Source organism: Lissotriton helveticus, chromosome 2_1, assembly GCF_964261635.1.
Source record: "Lissotriton helveticus chromosome 2_1, aLisHel1.1, whole genome shotgun sequence".
NCBI lineage: Eukaryota > Metazoa > Chordata > Amphibia > Caudata > Salamandridae > Lissotriton > Lissotriton helveticus.
Window position 1 is genome coordinate 2,028,049,331 of NC_136059.1, and position 20,435 is coordinate 2,028,069,765.

At 47.6% G+C, this 20,435-nt stretch overlaps 1 protein-coding gene across 1 annotated transcript in view; it reads left to right on the top strand.

Moving 5' to 3' along the window:
- RXFP1 (relaxin family peptide receptor 1) overlaps positions 1–20,435 on the top strand; it is a 1,193,379-nt gene that overhangs the window by 765,029 nt on the left and 407,915 nt on the right. The window contains exon 4 of the mRNA XM_078677666.1: positions 4,114–4,219. Coding sequence (XP_078533792.1) covers positions 4,114–4,219 — 106 coding nt within the window. The remainder of the gene's footprint in view (positions 1–4,113; positions 4,220–20,435) is intronic.

Genomic DNA, 20,435 nt, shown 5'->3' on the forward strand with positions numbered 1-20,435 from the left:
AAGCTAAGGCCTCCTCTCCACGAAGAGAAGATGTGTGGGGCTATAGGCTCATCCATTAGCAGCTATCACTGGGTGCCAGGCGGCACCAAGGAGGGAAGGCAGAGAGGGGGGAAGGGGTTTTTTCAGAGACCATGTGGCCGGAGTCCCTGGACACCACCATTTTTAACAAACCCAGAGGCTGGGCAGGAAGGAGGGAGCAGGGGCAGTGAAGTGATGTGTCGCTGTTTGATAGGACAAACAGAGACTTCCTGCCAGCCCCTACTCAACTTTTAAAAAGTGCTTGCACAGGAAGAGAAGCTCTTTCTGGGGGGTGGTCTGCTGATGGAGAAGGTGCTGGAGCCTAGGGCAATGGGCAGTTGGAAGGAGGAAACCCCTGACTGCCCCCAGGATCCTGAACAGCTCCAGCAGAAGAGTCCAGTATCAGTGCGCAGAAGAAGGGGCCTCTGCGCAGGGAGAAGAGAGGCCCAGGAGGATCAGGCAAAAGGTTGGCGCAGGGAGCCAGTGAAGACAGCTCCCTGCTGAATCCCCACCTCTCAGACACCCGAAGGGCAAAGGAGCATGCTCCCAGGGGCTGAGGAGTGCCACCAGGAGCAAGAAGAGGCCAATATCGTGAAGATTGGACCCCTGGGGGCCGAGATACGCCCCCCAGAAGGTAGGCGATCTTTGACCTCTAGAGGGACCGACAACAAAGCGTTTGAGACTCTGCCGCCGGTCTAGGGTGTATCCCCGGGGTGGGTCATGTACCCGGGGGCTGGCCCACAAGAAGAAAAGTCAGGGAGCGTGAAAATGCCCCCACAGGGTGCCAGGAGCCCATCCTGGCCCCCACCGAAACTGGAGGCAGGGGAGCGCCATAGCACCCCCTCTGGGAATGGGGCCCGGGATCCCAAGTCCGAGCCCCGCTGAAGCCGGGGAGCGCCATCACACTCCTCGTGAAAATGCTGGTGCAGCGGAGACTGAGACTGAAGAGGAGGGGAGCGGGCTGTTGCGCAACCCCCCTCGTGGCAGGTGCAAGAGCTGGAGAGCACTGTCGCGCTCTCCTGAAACCTGGCAAGTGGGGTGCCAGGATCCCACCCTGGCCCCCAATGTGAAGGCAGAAGTTGGGGGGCGCCCCTGCGTCCCCCCGTGAACGCGGACCAGGGGCCCAGGACCCCATCTCTGGGCCCCAAAAGAAAAGGGGGCGCAAGTCGGGGGCACCGTCGCGCCCTACCGTGAAGACTAGCTGGCGGCCCGGGATCCCAACTCCGGGCCCCGCTGCAGCTCTAAGACGGCGGGGGAGTGCTGTGACAATCCCCCGAGGTCCGGACGGACTTCCCGATTCCCCGTGTCTGCCCTCCGGAGCGGGCAGACCTGAATAGAGGAGCCGGCTCCCGCAGCAGCACTCGAGGGTGCTGGCCGAGCAGGGAGCTGGCAGGGGCAGCCGGGGGTGGGTTCCCCGGGCTGCCCACCAATGGAGTGGTGTGGGGACTCCGGGTGGGACCGGGCCCCCCAAGGTCAAGAGGAGGAGCCAGGGCCCAGAGTGGGACTGGGCCCACAACAAGCAGCAGAAGCGGCCGGGGTGGGTTCCCCGAGCCGCTGTTCCTTACCTGGGGGTACGGGTGGGACTGAGCCCCCCATCAAGGGCAGAAGATGCAGCGAAGCCACCGGCAGCAGGACCATAGCTCTCCCCAAAGCAGCGGGGGAGCTGCTTCTATAATATGCAGGAATTCCCATAATGCCATGTAAGCCAGGACCGGCCTGCAAGGGCAAACCAGCTTTTTCTCTGCTTGTTGTGGCCCCAGGAGAACGGGGTCACCACCAAATTTGTGCAAGGGTGCAGGGGGAGCTGCAGGAGAATGAAGCTTCCCCCAGCACGAAAAGAAAAAGTCCCTCTCTAAGTCTCATGGGGACTTGAGAAGAATAACCCCTCAAGGGCTCAGCCAGCATTTTAACTCCTCTTGGGCTAGACCTTGTGTTCTACAGCTGGAGAAGGATTGAGAAGTGCGCCAAGGGATGAAGGGCTGAGGTGTAATTGCACTCGTAGTGCATTTACTAATATTATTTCTTTCAGAGGGTCTGAAGTTCACTTGTCTAATATGAAGTACTTGATAAAGGTGAAGTCATAAGCAAAGTGGGGTTCTGTTGCCAGACAGACACTCCTGCTAGGGTGTCTGGCTGTATATGCGTAATCCTGTGATTTCATCTGTGATGCCTTTAAGGGGCTGTAATTGCAATGCATTCTAATGATCCACAATGTGTCAGGGATGTGATGCTTAAACATGTATTCTTGCTGCTGCGCTTAGGTGAAGAACCCAGACTGCTAGCCCTTAAGATGTAGAGGTGTATACTTCATGGTCAGTAGGAAATGCTCAGTCAGGTTTGTGGGCAGGGTTGCCTATTTTAAATGCTTGTTGGGATAATGGGAGGCGGTCGCCACTGGGATGGTGCCAGTGTGCAGGGCCCTCGCTCCAGGTTATGTTCAACTAACTGCATTGGGGGCAAGATGATGTGCATACATGGGAGTGGTGGTACTAGACCCCACTTCCCTACGGGAGGGGTGGAGATGCTATGCAATGTCACAAAGTAATTTCAACAGCTTATTTACATTTGTAAATTGGTGCCTAGTATTGAGCAGTGTGTGTGTTTAATAAATGTACTTTTACTTTTATAAAGCAAAGTACAGACTGGACAATCAATTATTGAGCGTTATTTCTGCGCACCTGCAAATGGCGATTACGAGCCCACACCACCTCCCTTGAGTAAGCCTCAGACTGCTCTGCAACGCTACCCCCTTAGAGTCAGGCGCTACAATTGGGTGTTTGGTTACCAGTGAAGGACAAATGTAGGATGTTATTTGTGCAGGCCTTACAGATGCTGCCTCGTTTTTCAACAGAAGTACACTTATGAAATGTAAAATGCAACTGCAATGTCATCCTATGTGAGAGGCAGGCCTTGCAGCTGTGAAAAAAACTAATTTGAGAGTTTTTCACCACTAAGACATGCAAAACTTAAAAGTACATGTCCCACACACCCTAAGTCACCCCTAAGGTAGGCCCTGCACTCTGGCAGGGCCTACCTTAGGGGTGACTTATATGTATATTCAATTCAAATGAGCCTTATTCAATTTTAGTCATTTAAAATCACAAAAGCATACAAATTCATAAAAACAAATAAAAACATTTGATATATACATTAATTTAAAAGGTACATTAAGTTCCACAAAGTGCGTAAAGTGCATGTTATATGTATAAAAAGAGAACGTGCATGTTATATGTATAAAAAGAGAAGGTCTGGGCCAGGTAAAAGGTGTATTTGCCAGAGGGCATGGCAGTTTAACTGCACATATGAGCTCTGTAATGGCAGGCCTGAGACAATGGTAACGGGCTACTTTAGTGGGTGGCACAATCAGTGCTGTAAGCCCGCTAGTAGCATTTAATGCACAGGCCTTGGGCGCATGTAGTACCACTTTACTAGGGGCTTATAAGTAAACTAAGTATGTCAATTTAGTAGGAGTCAAAATAATCATGTTAAGAGGAGTGAGCACATGCACTTTAAAACTGGTTAGCAGTGGAAATGTGCTCAGAGTCCTAAGGCCAACAAAAACAAGGTCAGAAAAAGGGGAGGAGGAAGACAAAACATTTGTTGGTGACCCTGCAGAAAGTGACATTTTCCAACAGCCGCCATCTTCTGTCACTCTCTCCACATGCACGCAGTTTTTCTTTCTATTGGTAAATCACTCATCGGCAAGCATTTGCAAAGCCAACTGCTCTTGTGTTTGCTGCCAGTCCTTTGGCTTTGTTAATGGTGGGGGGTTGCTGGCGAGATTCCGCAGCGATTGCCGGCTTCGAGACAGCAGGTAAGAGCAGTGGGAGGCCGCAGCCCCAAAAAATTGTGCCGCCTGGTGAAGACCGCACCCCCCCCTAGCCCCTCCCCTTGCTACACCACTGATCTGCATTGTTCTTTTTATTATCTTCACAGAAGACCACATTTATAATTGTCTGCTTAATGCTGTTATGTGAAGAAACGAATAGGAGAGTGTGCAATGTCAGATTCGATCACTGCGTTTCTCTATGGTAGTAATTCTTTTCTGTTTTCTATTTTCTCTGCCTCGGACAATCCGCTCTACTCCTTGTTCAGTGCTCGGTCTGGTGCCAGCAGAGTGTTTGTGCCGCGGTCTGGAGCTGGACTGTGACGGTGCCAATCTGCACTCCGTGCCTGCCGTCTCTTCAAACGTGACTATGATGTAAGTGGAGCGGGACAAGCCGTGTCTTAGGCTGCAGGGCCTTCGCTGTCACTGCTGCAAAGTGCCTCGTAATTGCACCGCCTCTAATTACAGAGGCATGAGGCTTTAAGAAAGGCAATTAAAACATACAATAGCAATTAATGACTCGTGTGCGTAATGCCTTTAAGATTAGGGTTGCTTTGGGTAAAGAAAATAAGTTTGACAGAATAGGGAGGGTGAAATGCTATGCTCGGCATGTTGAATTAGGAAGGTTGTGTTTCCTAAATCTCTCTTGTAAGGAATGAGTGATGAGTGATGAGTAAACTTTCTATTTTAGGAATGTACAGTCCATTCGAACCACTGGTATTGCCTGCTGGGGTAGCACTGCACTAAAGGGCGTGTACCGCAGGCCTCACTGTCCCTACAATGCAGGGTGCAGACAAGCCCCGATCCTGAGGGAGATCCATTCTGTACCCGTCATCTTAACCCTGGAAGGCTGTCTAGGGATAGCGGGGGCTTCCACATACTTGAAAGGGGGGCCCTCAAGTTTCGTTTTCCCTGACGTGCCCTCATTTTGGGGGACCGTTGCTTTTTTTATCAGTAGACTTTGACCCAGAGCAAGCGAGAGAAAAGCCATAGACATGCACGTAGTGAAATGGTGTAAAAGGGAGAAAGCAGGGATGAAAAAAACTGAGTGAAGAGACAGGAAGTGTAAAGTGATGGAAGAAAGATGCATGAAGTGGAGTCATAACTATTCTCCTATGGTATTTGGCAACCCCAGCATATGGTAGGACACTGAACGTAAGTTTTTTTTTTTAATAACCACTGTAGACAACTAGTTCAGACCAGAAAGAAGGGAGTTCTTAGTTTGTAAACTGCCTATGAAGCATGCTAGCTCTGTAGCAGCACGGATGGGAGCGAGACATCTTGTCCCCCTGTCATCTCAACATTGCCCTCTTATCTAGGTGTAAACCACCTTAGAAGTATTTGTCCAATGAGGGTGTTGGTTAGGCAAGGGAAGAATAATGATATCTTTTGGCATAATAGTAAAAACTTGAAGGAAGTGGTGAGATTTTTTCAATTCAAGTAAGTAGGTAATGGCTATTTCTTAAGCGCACAGCTACCTTCACAGAGGCTCTCAGATGCTTTCAGGATGAAGCCTAAAATACAGTATAGTCGAGATATTCTTACCAAACTGCAATGGCTAGGTAAAACCTGTACTGAACCGCGCATTGAGCTGCACAAAGCTCAGCGTGGAGTGCAATGCATGAACTGTGGCCTAACAACCCTGCACACTTCATTAACCACCCATACCCACATTGTCAATAAGGCACACCTCAGAGGAGTTTCTTGTGTTTTGATCAATGTGATGTCATAAATTAGGAACACCTTTGCGTTTCCAGAGTATGTGGAGACCAAACAAATAGATATAGCATTTGTTACGGAGACCTGGGAAGACGCCTCTACAGACCCGGATCTAGTACTGGCCTTACCTGCTGGGTACAAAACGTACAGAATGGACCGGGTAGGGAAGAAAGGTGGGGGCATTGCTCTTATTCTCAAATCCAGCTCCAAGTCTTGTATAAAAATTAATATGTATAATAAAGACTGTGAAGCATTTGCTTTTAAAATTGAACTGCTTGGCCAACACTCATTTAATGGAATCTTACTCTATCACCCGCCCAAATCCAAGGTCGCCTTCTTAGATAATTTAGGCACCATGTTAGCTCACAAAGCAGAACACCCCAACTTCACGATGCTAGGGGATTTTAATTTCCATCTAGAAAAATCTGCCGACCCTGATACCAAATCACTCTTAGATCAAATGAATAGAGCAGAAATGTGCCAACTTGTCAAGGGCCCAACACATAACGGTGGACACTGCTTGGATGGTATTTTCTCAAATAACCCCCTGCTGAGTTGGACTGGAGTTCTGCCGTTGATCTGGTCAGATCATAAGGCTATCTTATTTGACATATCCCTTCCGCAAAAAAAATCCTAAAAACTAGTATTAGCCAGGAGTTTTGCAACTCATTAGCAGAATCCTTCCAACACAAGGTCATGGCTGTCTTTGACTTGTTTGCACAGCAGAATAAATGCCCAGTTCAAACACCGGACGAGCTTGACAAGAATCAATCAGTTCTATCTGATAATTTACAAGCTCCGGTTGAAAAAGCCCCGACACTTTTCCACTTTAATACATTGACAGTGGAACAAACCTCTGAACTCATTGCTGCTACTAAATCTGGCTCTCCATTAGATCCATGCCCTCCCAAAATTTTGCTTATTTCACCAGAGATTATAGCCATTCCTTTAACCGCTATTTTTAACTCAATGTTCACAACAGGAAATGTTCCAACTGAATGGAAGAAAGCCTCCATACTTCCATTATTAAAGAAACCTAATCTGGATGTTAAGGAGCCGCTCAATTATAGACCAACCTCAAGACTTTCATTTCCCGCAAAAGTAATTGAAAAAGCATTAAACACTGAACTCTCCATTTTTATCAATGACAATGCTATCCTGGATCCATCTAAAATTCGATTTCGTGCTCAGACCAGCACAGAGTTGGCTCTCCTCAGGGCAACAGAGGAGCTCAGCCTGATACTAGACACTGGGGGGAACGCAGCGCTGGTCCTCCTGGACCTGTCAGCAGCCTTTGATACTGTCAATCACGGGCTGCTGCGGGACCAGTTGAGCACCATCGGGATCAGGGGTAAGGCACTATCCCTGTTAAGCTCCTTCCTGTCTGAGCACGTTCAGGAAGTGGCTATGGGAAACATGGTATTATCCCCCTTTAGGTTGCCTTGTGGGGTTCCTCAGGGATCTTCCCTGAGCCCAACACTCTTTAACCTCTATGTCACCCCTCTGGCTAGTCTAGTTAGAAGCTATGTCTGTGCCCTTGTGTCGTATGCGGATGACACACAGATTGTCTTCTCGGTGAGCAGCTCTGCTAGCCAGACCGCTACTAGGTTTTACGACTGTATGAGCCATATTGCAAAGTGGATGTCAGACAACTGTCTGAAATTGAACTCCTCCAAAACTGAAGTTTTGCTGCTGTGGAACAATCCCTCATTCTGGACAAACAGTTGGTGGCTGGACCAATTGGGCCCGTTGCCCAAGCCAGTGCCTAAAGCAAAAAATGGTGGTGTCTTGTTTGACACTAAACTGTCCTTTGAAGCACAAATTAACTTGGCCACCTCTGCATGCTTCTTTATGCTGAAAAAATTGAGGAAACTTCTCCCTGCAATACCTATCGATCTAAGGAAGGCAGTGGTATCAGTGCTGATTTCCTCCAGACTGGACTATTGTAATGCCCTCTTTTCCAGTGCTCCATGACGTAGCATCAACAAACTTCAAATCGCCCAGAATGCAGCAGAAAGATCACTGTTGGGCATCTCTAAATTTTAATCAGTCTCCTCAGCTTTGGTCAGACTACACTGGCTGCCTGTAGCTAAGAGGATCCAATTTAAATCTTTATGTATTACTGGTAAATCTTTTAACAACATGGGGCCATTACAGCTGATGAAATTCCTTAAGCCTTACACTCCTGCCAGAGCCCTCAAATCGGCCAAACTGAGAAACCTTACTGTTCCCAGAGTCAGCAAGGTGAGATGGAGGTAAGAGCTTTTCGGCCACAACGGCTAGCCTTTGGAATTCCTTGCCTATCACGTTGAGAAAAGAACATAGTCTCTTTAAATGTATGAAGGGCCTTAAAACTTGGCTGTACGCGGTCTAATTGTTTACTTCCTTGTTTCTACTGATTGGTTGAAAGGCAATGCCTAGACACACCAGGGTATTTGTCGCGCTTTATACATTTTTTATCATCATCATCCCAGCACTCGCAGAAGGCTCAAGTGAGGGTCATTTGGCCATTATGTCTGAATGAAGAGCAAGGTTTTTAGTGCTTTCCTGAATTCTAATTCTGATTCCATCCGGTGAAGGTTGACCGGCAAAGAGTTCAAGAGTTTTTCTGTTTTTACTGCAAAAGACCTGCTACCTTTCCGGGCTTTGCAGAATCTTGGAACCTGTAAAAGCTGCAAGTGGTTGGATCTCAAGACACGATCTTGATGATATAGATGCAACCTCTGCCTAAGGTACCTAGGGCCCAGATCTCTAGTGACTCTAAACACCAGGATTAACGACTTGAACTCCTTTCTACTAATTACTGGAAGCCAATGCAGCTGTCTCAAGAGAGGGGAGATATGGTGGCGGAAAGGTACCCACCTAATCAATCTTGTAGTGTAATTTTGTAGCCTATGGATCAAGTAAGCAGGCACCTCTGAGTACAAGCTATTAGCGTCATCCAATTGTAAGGTCACCAAATCATGCACAGTTGCTTTCCGGTGTTCCTCCAGCAAGAAGGGTATGAATTTCTGAATAGATCTCATTTTCCAGAAACACAAAGAGGAAATATGTTGCACCTGTGCGTTGAATGATGGGTCCTTATCCAGCCTAATTCCCAAGTTTCTGATAGACTTTGATGGGATTGGCGGTGGATTAATCTCTGGTGGCCACCAGAGGTTAGACAGAGGGGGATAACCCTGACAAAAAACAGAACTTCCGTCTTATCAGCATTCAATTTCAGGCAGTTCTCATTCATCCATTCCGAGATATTTTTTAAACAGTCCTTAAAATTGAGAAAGGCTGCCACAAGTGTTCTTTAAAAGAGAACACTAGCTGTGTATCGTCCTCATAAGAAACAACCTTTACACCCCAAGATTCAATAAGGGTAGCCAATGGGGCAAGGTAGATGTTAAAGAGCAGAGGGCTGAATGCCGATCCCTGCCGTGACCCGCACACCAAAGGTTTCTGTGCAGATAAAAAAGGGCAAAGAAACACTTGTTGAGAGTGATTCTTCAAGAGCTGTTCTGCACACACCCACCTGATTCAGATTCCTGAGCAGAATGGGACGTGCCGCAGTATCGAATGCTGCTGATAAGTTTACGAGCACCAGCATGACAGATGCCCTTGGTCTACAGACTCTCAACCAGATTCGGAGATTTCCAAGAGAGCAGTTTCTGTACTGTAACCAGTTCTGAAACCCGACTGGGAATCATGTAGGAGTCAATTAGATTTAATAAAGCCAGTCAGTTACTAATGGACCACCTTCTCTAAAATTTCAGCAGTGGCTGGGAGCAAGGAGATAGGTCTAAAATTGCTGAGCACCATTTGAGAGGCCTCAGGTTTCTCTAATAAAGAAAGCAGGAACACTTGCTTCCATACCTCAGGATAAATGCCTGCTTTCAAGGAGGCATTCCAGATCTGATTTAGTGGAGGGTTTAGTCAGTGCACCAGCATACTAAAAAAGCAGGCTGGGCAAGGATCACCCGGGGAGCCCGATTTACATTCAGAAGTTCCTGCAGTGACTCCTACATTGACGCCAGACGCAAGCCCCATGTGAAAGGGCTTGCGTCTCGCGAAAATTTTGACGCTTTTGAGTCCTAGAAAGTGGCGCAGTGAAATCTGGTAGATTTCACTGCGTCACTTCTACGACCCTTTCTTGCGTGGGAACACCCCCCCTGCATACATTATACCTGGCCCAGGTATAATGTAGCGCAGGGGTTTACAAAGTGACGCATCTACCTAGATGCGTCACTTTGTAAATATGGCGCAACAAGGCACATTTTTTACACTGCTGGTGCGTGACAAAAAGTGATGCACCAGTGGTGCAAAAGTGACGCAAGGGCTCATAAATGAACCACTATATGTGTAAGTCAGGGATCTGCTGGTGAGTGGAGGGGTCCACTATTGGTGGAAAAGTGGAGCAGATCTTTAAGATCTTTTTCTCAAAAAGTCTGATAGAGCAAGAGAGGGAAGAAACGGGCTGTCTAACACTGTAAGATTTATAAAAGATTCCACAATATTAAAGATTTCTTTGGTGGAGCTGTCTAAAGTCGTAATGCAATTAGCAAAAGATTCTCTCATCTGCATCACTTCAGCCAATAGATTTTTTTCAAGGCTTTTTAGTAGAGGCCTTTGTCTTCTAAATTATAGAACTTTCTCCAGGTCCTTTCCATCTTCCTACTATGATTCTTCACCATTCTTAGTTCCTTAGAAAACCAAGGGGTAGAACGTTTAGAGCATGAGCGGGGCAACTATATCTAGGGCGTTCATGACCCATGCATTAAAGCGATTTGAGCCGTTGTCCGGGGTACCTTACATCTGTGGCATGGTTTATGAGAGTGCCGGCCTGAGGACCTCTTTAAAGACTAACCACAAATATATTTCCGTTACTTCAATTGTCCTGGGTAATGATAGTCTAGATTCTGAATTAAGAGTACCAAAAAGTGATCAGTCCAAGTCAAAAATAGGGGAAATCCCACTCAAAGATTCTGATTGTTAGAAAAAATCAGATCTAGCATGTGGCCTGCCCTATAAGTGGGTTTGGTAATCAATTGCATGAGGTTAAGGCCCTCTATTATTTCCACAAACTGGGTAGTTTCGGCACAGCTATGGTCATCCACATGAAGTTTAAAACCTCCTAGGATTGTTAAATTAGCATACAGTGTAGAAAGCTGGAGATAATATCGCTGAGCTCAGATAAATAGCCAAATGGACAGTCTGGAGGTCTCTATGGTAGTAACCCAGCCATGGAGGAAGTGGGGGCGGTCCTAATGCAGAAGGTTAGGGCCTCGATATTCCCAATAGGATCCAAGTCTTTTAACACATCAGCAACCCCGCCACCAATCCTGTTACCCCTCGCTTGGCACAGACTATCCGAAATTCGAAGGGATAGCTAGCATCAGGCCGGGGTTAGTCCATTCCTTCAACCAGCTTTCCGTTAGGAACAGAATATCTCACTCATTCTCAGCTAAATGGAGCTAGATGTCATCAGCATGCTTCAGAAGATATCTACAGTTGATCAGGAAGGCTATACCTATCAATTTATTGGGGGGAGGCTGAATTTCCTGTAGCCACCCCTGCCTCTATAGCCAGTTGAAACTTACATATTTCACAGCAAAACATATTCTCCTTCGTCCTAAGGTCAAACTGAGAGTAGAATGCTTTTAATTAAAGTAGGAGAAACCGAAATACAAACATTGGAATGTTGAAATAGAGCACAAGGCTTGTATCAGTCTTTATTGGCCCAGAGCTACTCCTTTGTCTTCAGTGGAGCACTCAACAATCCAGTGTTCTAAATGGCACTTTTTAAAGCAGTTTTGGCATTATTAAACTCTCTAAATGAGGATTTCTAGTAAGAATAACATGATCAGCACATGTCCCCTCTTTCACAACAAACTCCTAAAATTTGATTTGATCCACAAAAGTATTTACACCACCACGTGTAGCGTTTTCAGTTTTAAATTCCACAGTCTGATTCTGAAAATCATGATGTGGACTCATGGAGACGGGAATCTGTCATTGTAAGTTTAGGTTTGGGTCTCTAAAGCGGGAGTCTAAAGGATAGTCGAACAACACGCATGGAACAAGCCCAGGCGAATTTGTTTCTATTCAAAAACATTTCGCACGACCACATGCAATATGGAAACTCGTTTTAATTTACTCCAAAAACAGTTGGAGTAACTGTGTTTCCTGCATTGGAAGGGCAAGAGAATACATCCAGCTGGTATGGGGTGTCAGTGGAAAGGATTCCCTATAGGGTTTATATGGAGATATGAAAATGAAAAGAGTTAAATATCCAATTGCGCATTTATGTCTTCCTTACTGATGCTGTAAGTAATGGTTAGTATTCCTGAAAATCCAGTAAATTGATGACTGTAACAGGTTTCCGAATTCTTTCTCAAATCTATTCCAAACATAAAAGAAAATCTGCAGGGGTTAACACAACATAAATACATTTTCGTTGTTCCTCTTTTGAAACCTTTTTGTGGGGCACCCTCTGCTTTCATAGACCATTTTCTCTACCTGTTGGCACCAATCTATGTCTCTTTACCAGCCCCTAATCTAAGAGATACCAGTGTTTCCCCACATTCTCTCAATGTTTCTCTTAGCCACCCCTGAAGCCAGCATGAACCAAGTTTTAGTGTGTGTAGGCCAGTTTATTTCACGCTTCACTCCCAGGAGGTGCCATTTTGCTTCCACTAGAACCACCTGTCTCACCACCCTGGCCATGATCTGTGTTACCCCAGGCAAATAACGTTGTATTTTGGGACATGCCCAAATAGTTTTAAAGAAGGTTTCCCTGCAGCCCTGATGCAGTGGTCTGTGTCACATCGACCCAATCGATGTTGGTGCATTCTGGGGGCGTATGACCTATGCAAGATCCAGAGCTGGACCAATTTGAACCTTGTTTGCATAGCGAATTCCCTGGGGCTCTGAATGGCCTCCCAGCAGTCCTCATGCTCCAAGAGCCCCAAGTTTGTTTCCCATGCCTCCCTGAGAGAGGCAGCTTTATCTATCATAAGGTCAAGCAATAATCTGTCTTCCAGTGAGGATTATTCGGGTAATGTTTCCTCTTCTGGTATGTGGCATCACAGGGCATGTCTTAACTGGAGATAGCGTGATTGCTTTGAATCAGCCAACTGGTATTCTACTTGTAAATCTTCAAAAGTGAGCACAGTTCCCTTTCGCCAAATCTCTCTGAGGCTATCTATGCCAATGAGGTTCCATTTATGAAACCCTGTACGTGTTTCACTTCCTTCAACAGGTTGCTTTCCCTGAGTGGTGTCTGTTCAGTCCGTTTTTCCTCCCACCCCAAGAGCTATGTGGCCTCTCACCAACTTTGCACCACTGTCTGTGTGTGTTGGAGGAGATTTCCCAAATTTCCTGCAGTATAGTGCGGGCGGATGGCCACCGCTCCCCATCATGTGCCGTTCTACCCGATATGTGGGCTCAGACAAGGATGTGAAAACCCAGTCCTTAACAGTGATAATTTGGGATGCCAGATAGTAGCTTCTGATGTCAAGAACCGCCAGTCCGCCCTCATAAAACTCTTGTTGCAATTTACGCAGTGCTATGCGCGGGTTACCTCCTTCCCACAGTAGGCTGCATATTTCTCCTTCAATCACCCTAAAGAATGTACACGGGACAGGCCCGGACTGGCCATAGCGGGCACCGGGCAATCCCCCGGTGTGCCGCAAGGGTGGGGGGCGGTTTTGAGCCCCTGGGGGCCGATGTTGTTACAGGGCCGTTTTTGCAGCATAGCTGCAAAATCGACCCTTCAACAAAATCGGCCGAAAACCGGCCCTGGCAAAGCGCTCGGCGGCACCTCCAACCCCCCCGAGTGGGGAGGGAGGGGGGGAGGGCCGGCCGAGCACTTTGCCAGGGCCGGTTTTGGTTCCCAGTCCGGCCCGGACACGGGACCAGATACGGGGTCTTTGGCAGCACATATAGCAGGCGGGGGAGAGCCATCATTTTGAATAGGACCGGCCGACCCATTAATGAGACTGGGAGCCATCGCCAATGAGCCACATAGTCCCGCAATCTCACCAATTGTGAGTTCAGGTTGAGGGCCATAAAGTTGTCTTCCAACTTAGTAATTTGAATGCCCAAATATTTTAATTCTTCCCGTTGCACCAAAGCCGCACAGGCGGACTTAAGGGGCGGGAGCACTCCGGCCAAAGGGAACACCAGTAACTTGTCCCAATTTATTTGGTCACCGGAATTGCTTCCAAAGAGCTGTAATATGTGAATGAGTCTGTGTAATGTCTGACAGGGCTTATGAGCATAGAGTAAAATGTTGTCCTCATACAAAGAGATACGTTCCTCCCATCTGCCCAAAAACTTATGCCATAACCCAGAGAATTACCGTGCACCCACGCTGCTAGCGGCTCCAGTGCCATTACAAAAATCATAGAGAAGAACAGGACACCCCTGTTGTGTCCCCCGGTATAACGTGAATGGTCTGGACACTGTCCCGTTTACCCAGACTCTTGTCAGCGGGTCCCAGTATAAGAGACCGACCCATGTGCCAAACCGCGGACCGAAGACCAGCCTCATTAGAACCTCGAAGAGGTATGGCCTTTCGATACTATTGAATGCCATACGGGCATCTAATGAGAGTACCACCACAGCCTTTCATGGTCGGGTTGCTATTTCATGCATAACTCCGTATAGTCGCCGAAGGCTCATCCTGGTGCTCCTATGCAGCATGAATCCCGACTGGTCGGAGTGAATTACTGTAGAGAGTATCGGATGTATCTGATTTGCCAAAACATTAGCTTCAAAATTAAGTTAAGAAATGGGTCTGTATGAGCTACACAGCTCTGGGGGGTTGCCCTTTTTAGGGACAACTACTATGTTGGCCGATCTCAGGTCTTCTGGTAGCCTTCTGCTTTCTAGCACTGCTTGGAACATATTTAGCATTGGTTGAGCCACTTTATCTGCCACACACTTGTATAGTTCAGCGTAGCTCATTTGGTCCGGCCGCCTTTCTGAACTGTAAATCTCGGATGGCCCCCCCACTATTTCTTCCACTGTCAGATCCTGATCGATGTCTTCCCTATCTTCCATCGATAGTTCCGGAAGACGGAGGTCCTTCAACAACTTGGCACTGTCATCTTCAGTTCTGACTGTGACCGACTGGTATAGAGCCTCATAGTACATTGCGAACGTTTCAGCAACTGCCTTACCGGACTTGCCTACAGAGCCATCAGGCTTCTGTATTTCTAGAACCCAATTTTGGTCTCTGCCTCTCCTCTCCAACCACGCTATAAGTTTGTTTGCCTTGTCTCCCACGTCATACAGCCATCTCTATGTGGCTATTGCGTGGGACCTGGCAGCGTTTTCCTCCAGCTATTTGAGTTTGTGTTGCCGGAGTCACAGCTTGTGACCTAGGGTGGGGTCCGGTGTCCCTACTCGTCCTATTTGTTCCTCAAGTGCTACTTTTTCCTGTTGTAATTGATCATATTTAGCATGCCGTTCTTTTCTCTTGCCCCCGGCCAATGTCTGGACATGGCCACTTTTCACTACTTTAAATGCTTCCCACAGGGTACAATGGGAATTGACTGACCCTGTATTCTCTTAAAAATATTGTTCCATTCTTTCCCATAATTGGTCCGCTAACTCACTATCCTTAAATTGCCAGGGTTGCACACGTGGTGGGAGAGTATAATCCCGAATGGGGCCCTGGAGCACCAGCTCTACTAGTGAATGGTTCGATATGCCCCTGGCTCTATGTCGCGCTTCTCTGAACAGCCCCGCATATACACATTGTGTAAATATGAAGTATAGGTGGGACCCACTGCTATATGCTACCAAAATGTGCATATATTGCCTCGTGTTCGGATTGTGTACCCTCTATAGGTCTATTAGCCCCATCGCCTCTGCAAATGCTTCCAGTGGTTATGGCCCAGTGGCTCTACCAGAAATCGTACCTCTGTCCACATCCGAGGACCTCGTGGCATTCACGTCTTCGCCGGAATTAAGATTCCTTGGCACATGTCAAGCAGTATTTTGTTGAGCTTCGGAAGAGTCTCAGCATGAAGTTTTGGTGGTACATAGATAGAAAATATATTAAGAGTTCGACCCTTCCATGTCCCAGTTGGTGGCACATGTCTGCCTGCAGGGTCACTCCAAGTGCGGCCCGGCAAGAAGGGGGTCACATCTTTAGCTAGAATCGCCATTCCTCTGAAGTACGATGTGAATCCCACGTGGGCCAGTAGAGTGGAGCCAAATCGATTGAGTGCTAAATAATGGATACCTCGCAGATGCGTCTCCTAAAGTAATACTAGGTTGGGGGATTGTCGACATAGTACTGTATAATCACGGTATGCCTGATTTTAATACCTAAGCCATTGAAATTCCATGTCAGGACTGTCAATGTGGTTGTATAACGGGATACCATTCCTAATCTGTGGGAAACTGTAACCCCCCCTTTCTGCCCCTCAGCCCTCCCACCCACCGTTCCTCTGTGTCTGGATATTATATAACATGTGTTTTCGTGTCTCGAATGCCAAATCGAACATATCATGGGTCTCACATAACAAACAAATGCTAAATAAAATCCCAATTGCTAACACCCCCTCCCCCAAGCTGCCACCCTGCATTGTAGGCCTAAAACTACCCACTGCCCTAATTTGCAGAGCGCCTGTCATCCAAACTCAACCATGACTACTTAATGGGGTCAGTTGGCACTGCCTCCTCTGTTTAAATTGTGGCTCTCCCACTCCCCCCACTTCTTAGGTATTTCAGTTTATATCCATTCTTTTGTCTTTTTGAGGTCATCACTTACATGTCAGATGCTTGGGGCTACTTCATAGCTTATTTCTCCCCAATGTCTGTCAGGCCCAGTTTCCAATGTGATTATTTCAAGTCATCAAACTCATTCTAGTTATAGATTTCAAGCCCTCCCCACCCCTTACTTGACAACTGGATGTGGGCCAGGAGGACGTTCTCCAGGGGAAGATCAACCATCCTAGGTGGGTTATTGCAGTTCACTGTATGAGCCATTGCTCAATTCCCTGCGCTGTCGCCTTTCCTATTCCTGTCACTTTTGTGGCCCAGCTGCTCTTCCTTCTTCAAGCCAGTCCCACACTTCTTCTGGCATTGTGAAGTACCACGATTTGCCACCGTCCATTACTCTGAGCTTAGCCGGGAACAACATCATGTATTTAAGACTCTCCGCCCTCAATGCACTCTTAACCTCATCGAAGGTACGTCTTTGGCACTGCACTAACAGGGTAAAATAAGGAAAGAACCTTATTGTAGCATTGCAATGGTTTAGTACCCTGGCTATGAGTGAGTGAGTGAGTTATTTTTAGAGCGCTCTTATGCCGAGGCGTCTTGGCGCTGTGAGACGGAGAGATAGATGTAGCAGGGTTAGGGTAGCACAAAGAGCCAGGTCCTCAGCTCTCTTCTGAACTTGGCTATACACTTTTCGGAACGTAGTGAGGATGGTAAACTGTTCCAGAGCTTTGGGACTTGATGGAAGAAGGATCTGCCGCCCCAACGGACTCTCTTAATCCTAGGGATGTGAAGTAGATTTTGGGAGCTGGATCTAAGTAGGCGCTCAGGTGCATAGGGTGAGAGAAGATTGGAGAGCTGTTTGGAGGTCTGCCCATATAGGGATTTGTGGGCCAGGCACAAGACCTTGAATTGAATTCTTCTCCTGACTGGGAGCCAATGTAGTTCGCCTATTGCTTTAGAGGTAGGGTGTCATTTGGGGAGATTAAGCAGAACTCTGGCCGCCGCGTTTTGGATAGACTGGAGTCGGTTAAGCTGTTTTTCGCCGGCACCTATGTATAGGGCGTTACAGTAATCTACCCTAGACATGATTAGAGCTCCCACAACTGTTTTCCTCAGGGTGAAGGGGATGTAAGGCAGGATTTTTCGGAGGACCTTCAGAGTGAAGAAGCAGGACGAAGTGACCTGGTTGATTTGGGCTGTGCAGGAGAGGTCATTGTCCGTTATGAAACCAAGGTTTCTGACCTTGTTGGCCGGAGTGGGACAAGCACCGGCTTCTGGAGGCCACCATAGGTCATTCCAGATGGAAGGTTTTTGACCAAACTCAATCACCTCCGTTTTTTCGGTGTTAAGTTTGAGGAAGTGAGAGTTCATCCATGCCTTTACGTCTGACAGACAATTCCTAAAGCTGGTGGCAGTGGCTTCTACTGTCTGGCTATGATGATTCTGGGTGGGGCCCCTGGTTTTGACAGCGTACTGTGGGCCTGTTCAATGGAAAAGAAATAGCAGAGGCACTTCGGTTTCAGCTGAATGATGATTAGGTCCTCCAGGAAGAGGTCCATTGAGGGTCCCTGATGTTGTTTCTGCGGGCCTTCCTCTCTTGGTCCTCCAACTTTGCAGCCCTTATTTTGTTTTGGTGTTATAGTTGTTGTACTCTTTCTTCCAGTTTTCGAGTGGCAGATCTGAGACTGCTAATGTTAGTTTCTGCTATCGCGACTTTCTCCGTGGTTTTATTCGTGGCTACCAGGAGCAGGTTTACCTCTATGGTGACCTTCTCTATTTTAGACTTGGGGGTCTCTCCCAGGTCATGAATTGCCGCCAGTACGGCCCCCAGCGAGGGCTCCACCATTTCCTGGTTTCCAGATATTGCTGCTTCTTCCACCATCGTTTGTCTGGGCACAGGATATTTATCCAGTTTATTTGTCTGGGCTGTGGGTTCCCCCTTTGGTTGCATGGTGGCTGTGTTGGTGGGGTTTGGGGTATATTTCCCCAGCTGCTGCCTTAAGCACACGGATGTTGTGGCCCCTATGCTTCAATCTCACTTTGGTACAAAAGGGGGTGGTGATGGACGGAGCATCTGAGCCAATCAAACACTCACACCCAGTCAAAATATCTGGGTTTGATCCATCACCGTTCTTTAGCCCACTCTGCCACCCCAGTTCAGACATGGCTAATATGCAAATCAGTCTGCCTCATGGGAACAGTCCAGCCCGAACTGCCAAGCCATGTCTTCCCTGGACCAGAAACAAGCTTCCGAGGACCGGTTTCTAGCATTCCAGCCGTCTTCAGCCCGGCTTGCTTGAATCCAGTGGCAAAGTGAGCAAGGGACTCACGTCTGAGCATACCCTGCCACAAGTTCGGGCTGGACTGTTCCCATGAGGCACAGGGTCAGACTGATTTGCATATAGTCATGTCTCAACTGGGGTGGCAGAGTGGGCTAAAGACGGTGATGGATCAAACCCAGATCTTTTGACTGGGTGTGAGTGTTTGATTGGTTCTGATGCTCCGTCCATCACCACCCCCTTTTGTACCGCTATAAATCTCACTTTGGGCACCCCCTCACTCGTCTATCACTACGAGCATATCAGTATTAGCACTGTGCTTCAAGCGGATATTGGTCTCTGGACGTCCCGCTTCCAGTTTATCAATAGTCGCTTACTTCGGTTCACACTACTGAGGCCTGTTTCCCTGAGTTCAGGCAGTCTCCTCACAGGCTGCTGTGCGCTCACTTTTCAATTAATTTTACCGCAGTATTCCCGCTGCTTCCGCTGCTCTATTTTTGCATTTTCCACCATTGCATCCCGTTCCCCACTGACCTTCATCTACAATTGTCACTCTTTGCTTGTCTGTATGTCTTCAATCCAGGCCAGGCAGGGGTTACCGTCTCTTGGTTGACACCTAGGCCGTGTTGGATAGACTACGACAGGCCGTTCCTTTGTGGCTGGGCCCTCTTACCATGTTCAAGGCCCGCGCAGGGCATCCAGATGTTTCCAAGCCCACCAGGGATCAGTTCTGGATGTCTTTGCCCCTTTCTCTCTTGCTCTTCTCCGTGAGGGGGTGGAAGGGGAGGTTTCAATCCCAGCAGTGGCTCCCAGTGGTGTTGTCGATGTCCCCACCCGCCTTCACCTCCAAGGGGGAAGGGAGCCAATAATGCCTCTAAAACTGCTTCAACCTAGGGAGCAGCCCAAACCGCCGGTCTCCGTGCAGGACAGGTCTCAGTTTGCGGTTGCCGATCTCATTCTCCGGTATGCTGGTCTCGGCACCCTCAACCACCGAAGATCACTTTCTCTGATCCAGCTCTGTCTCTAAGCATGTTCTTCACTCCTGGGGCACCCTGAAGTGCCCAAATCATCAGGGTCGGGCAGATAATTAGCAGATAGAGGACGGATGTGAGAGGTCCTCTGTAGAGCTCACAGATTATGCGACGATCTTGGCTGGTGCTACGCCATGTCCCCACAAAGTTCCACATTTTCGTTTTTCTGATTTTCTACTATCAACCATCTTCTCTTTGATTTGTTAATATTAACATGCAAATCTTTGTAGGTGCAAAAGTATTCAAATGGTAGGATGGGTAATTGCAAAGCGTTAGGTGCTTGCTAGTAGTACACCGTAATAAGCAATAATTCAGGAATCTTGTGCTTCCAGTTTATAGTAAATCTGAACTTCAGTCAACAGAGACTGGTCATTGTCAGTGTAATAAGCCAAGTCCATTCTAAGGTCAGTCAGCTTTCTCCTTAAAACGATCCAAAGGATAAAGAGAACAATAGAAAAAAGTGACAAATAAATAAACTAGTGATGAAAAGTAACCTGAAGGAGTGAGATAAAGCGGCAGGCTGGTGGTGAATGAAAGGGGCATGAGGTGGAGTCAAGTCTATGCAGCCTTAGGGCCTAATTATGAGTTTGGCGGTACATAGGACTGCCAAACCCATGGTGGAGGTGTGGGGGTGGTCGGGGACCGCCATACCAGTGGTCTGACTGCCGTATTACAACTCGCCAGAGATCCGCAATCCCACAATATGCTTGTTGATGTCTCTGCGGCACCGCCAAGCATATTAAAAGTTTGTTGTCAGCCACCCTTTTCATGGCGGTGAGACCGCCATGAAAAGGGTATTTAATCCAAACAATGGTTCAAAGTGTTTGAGAAATTGCA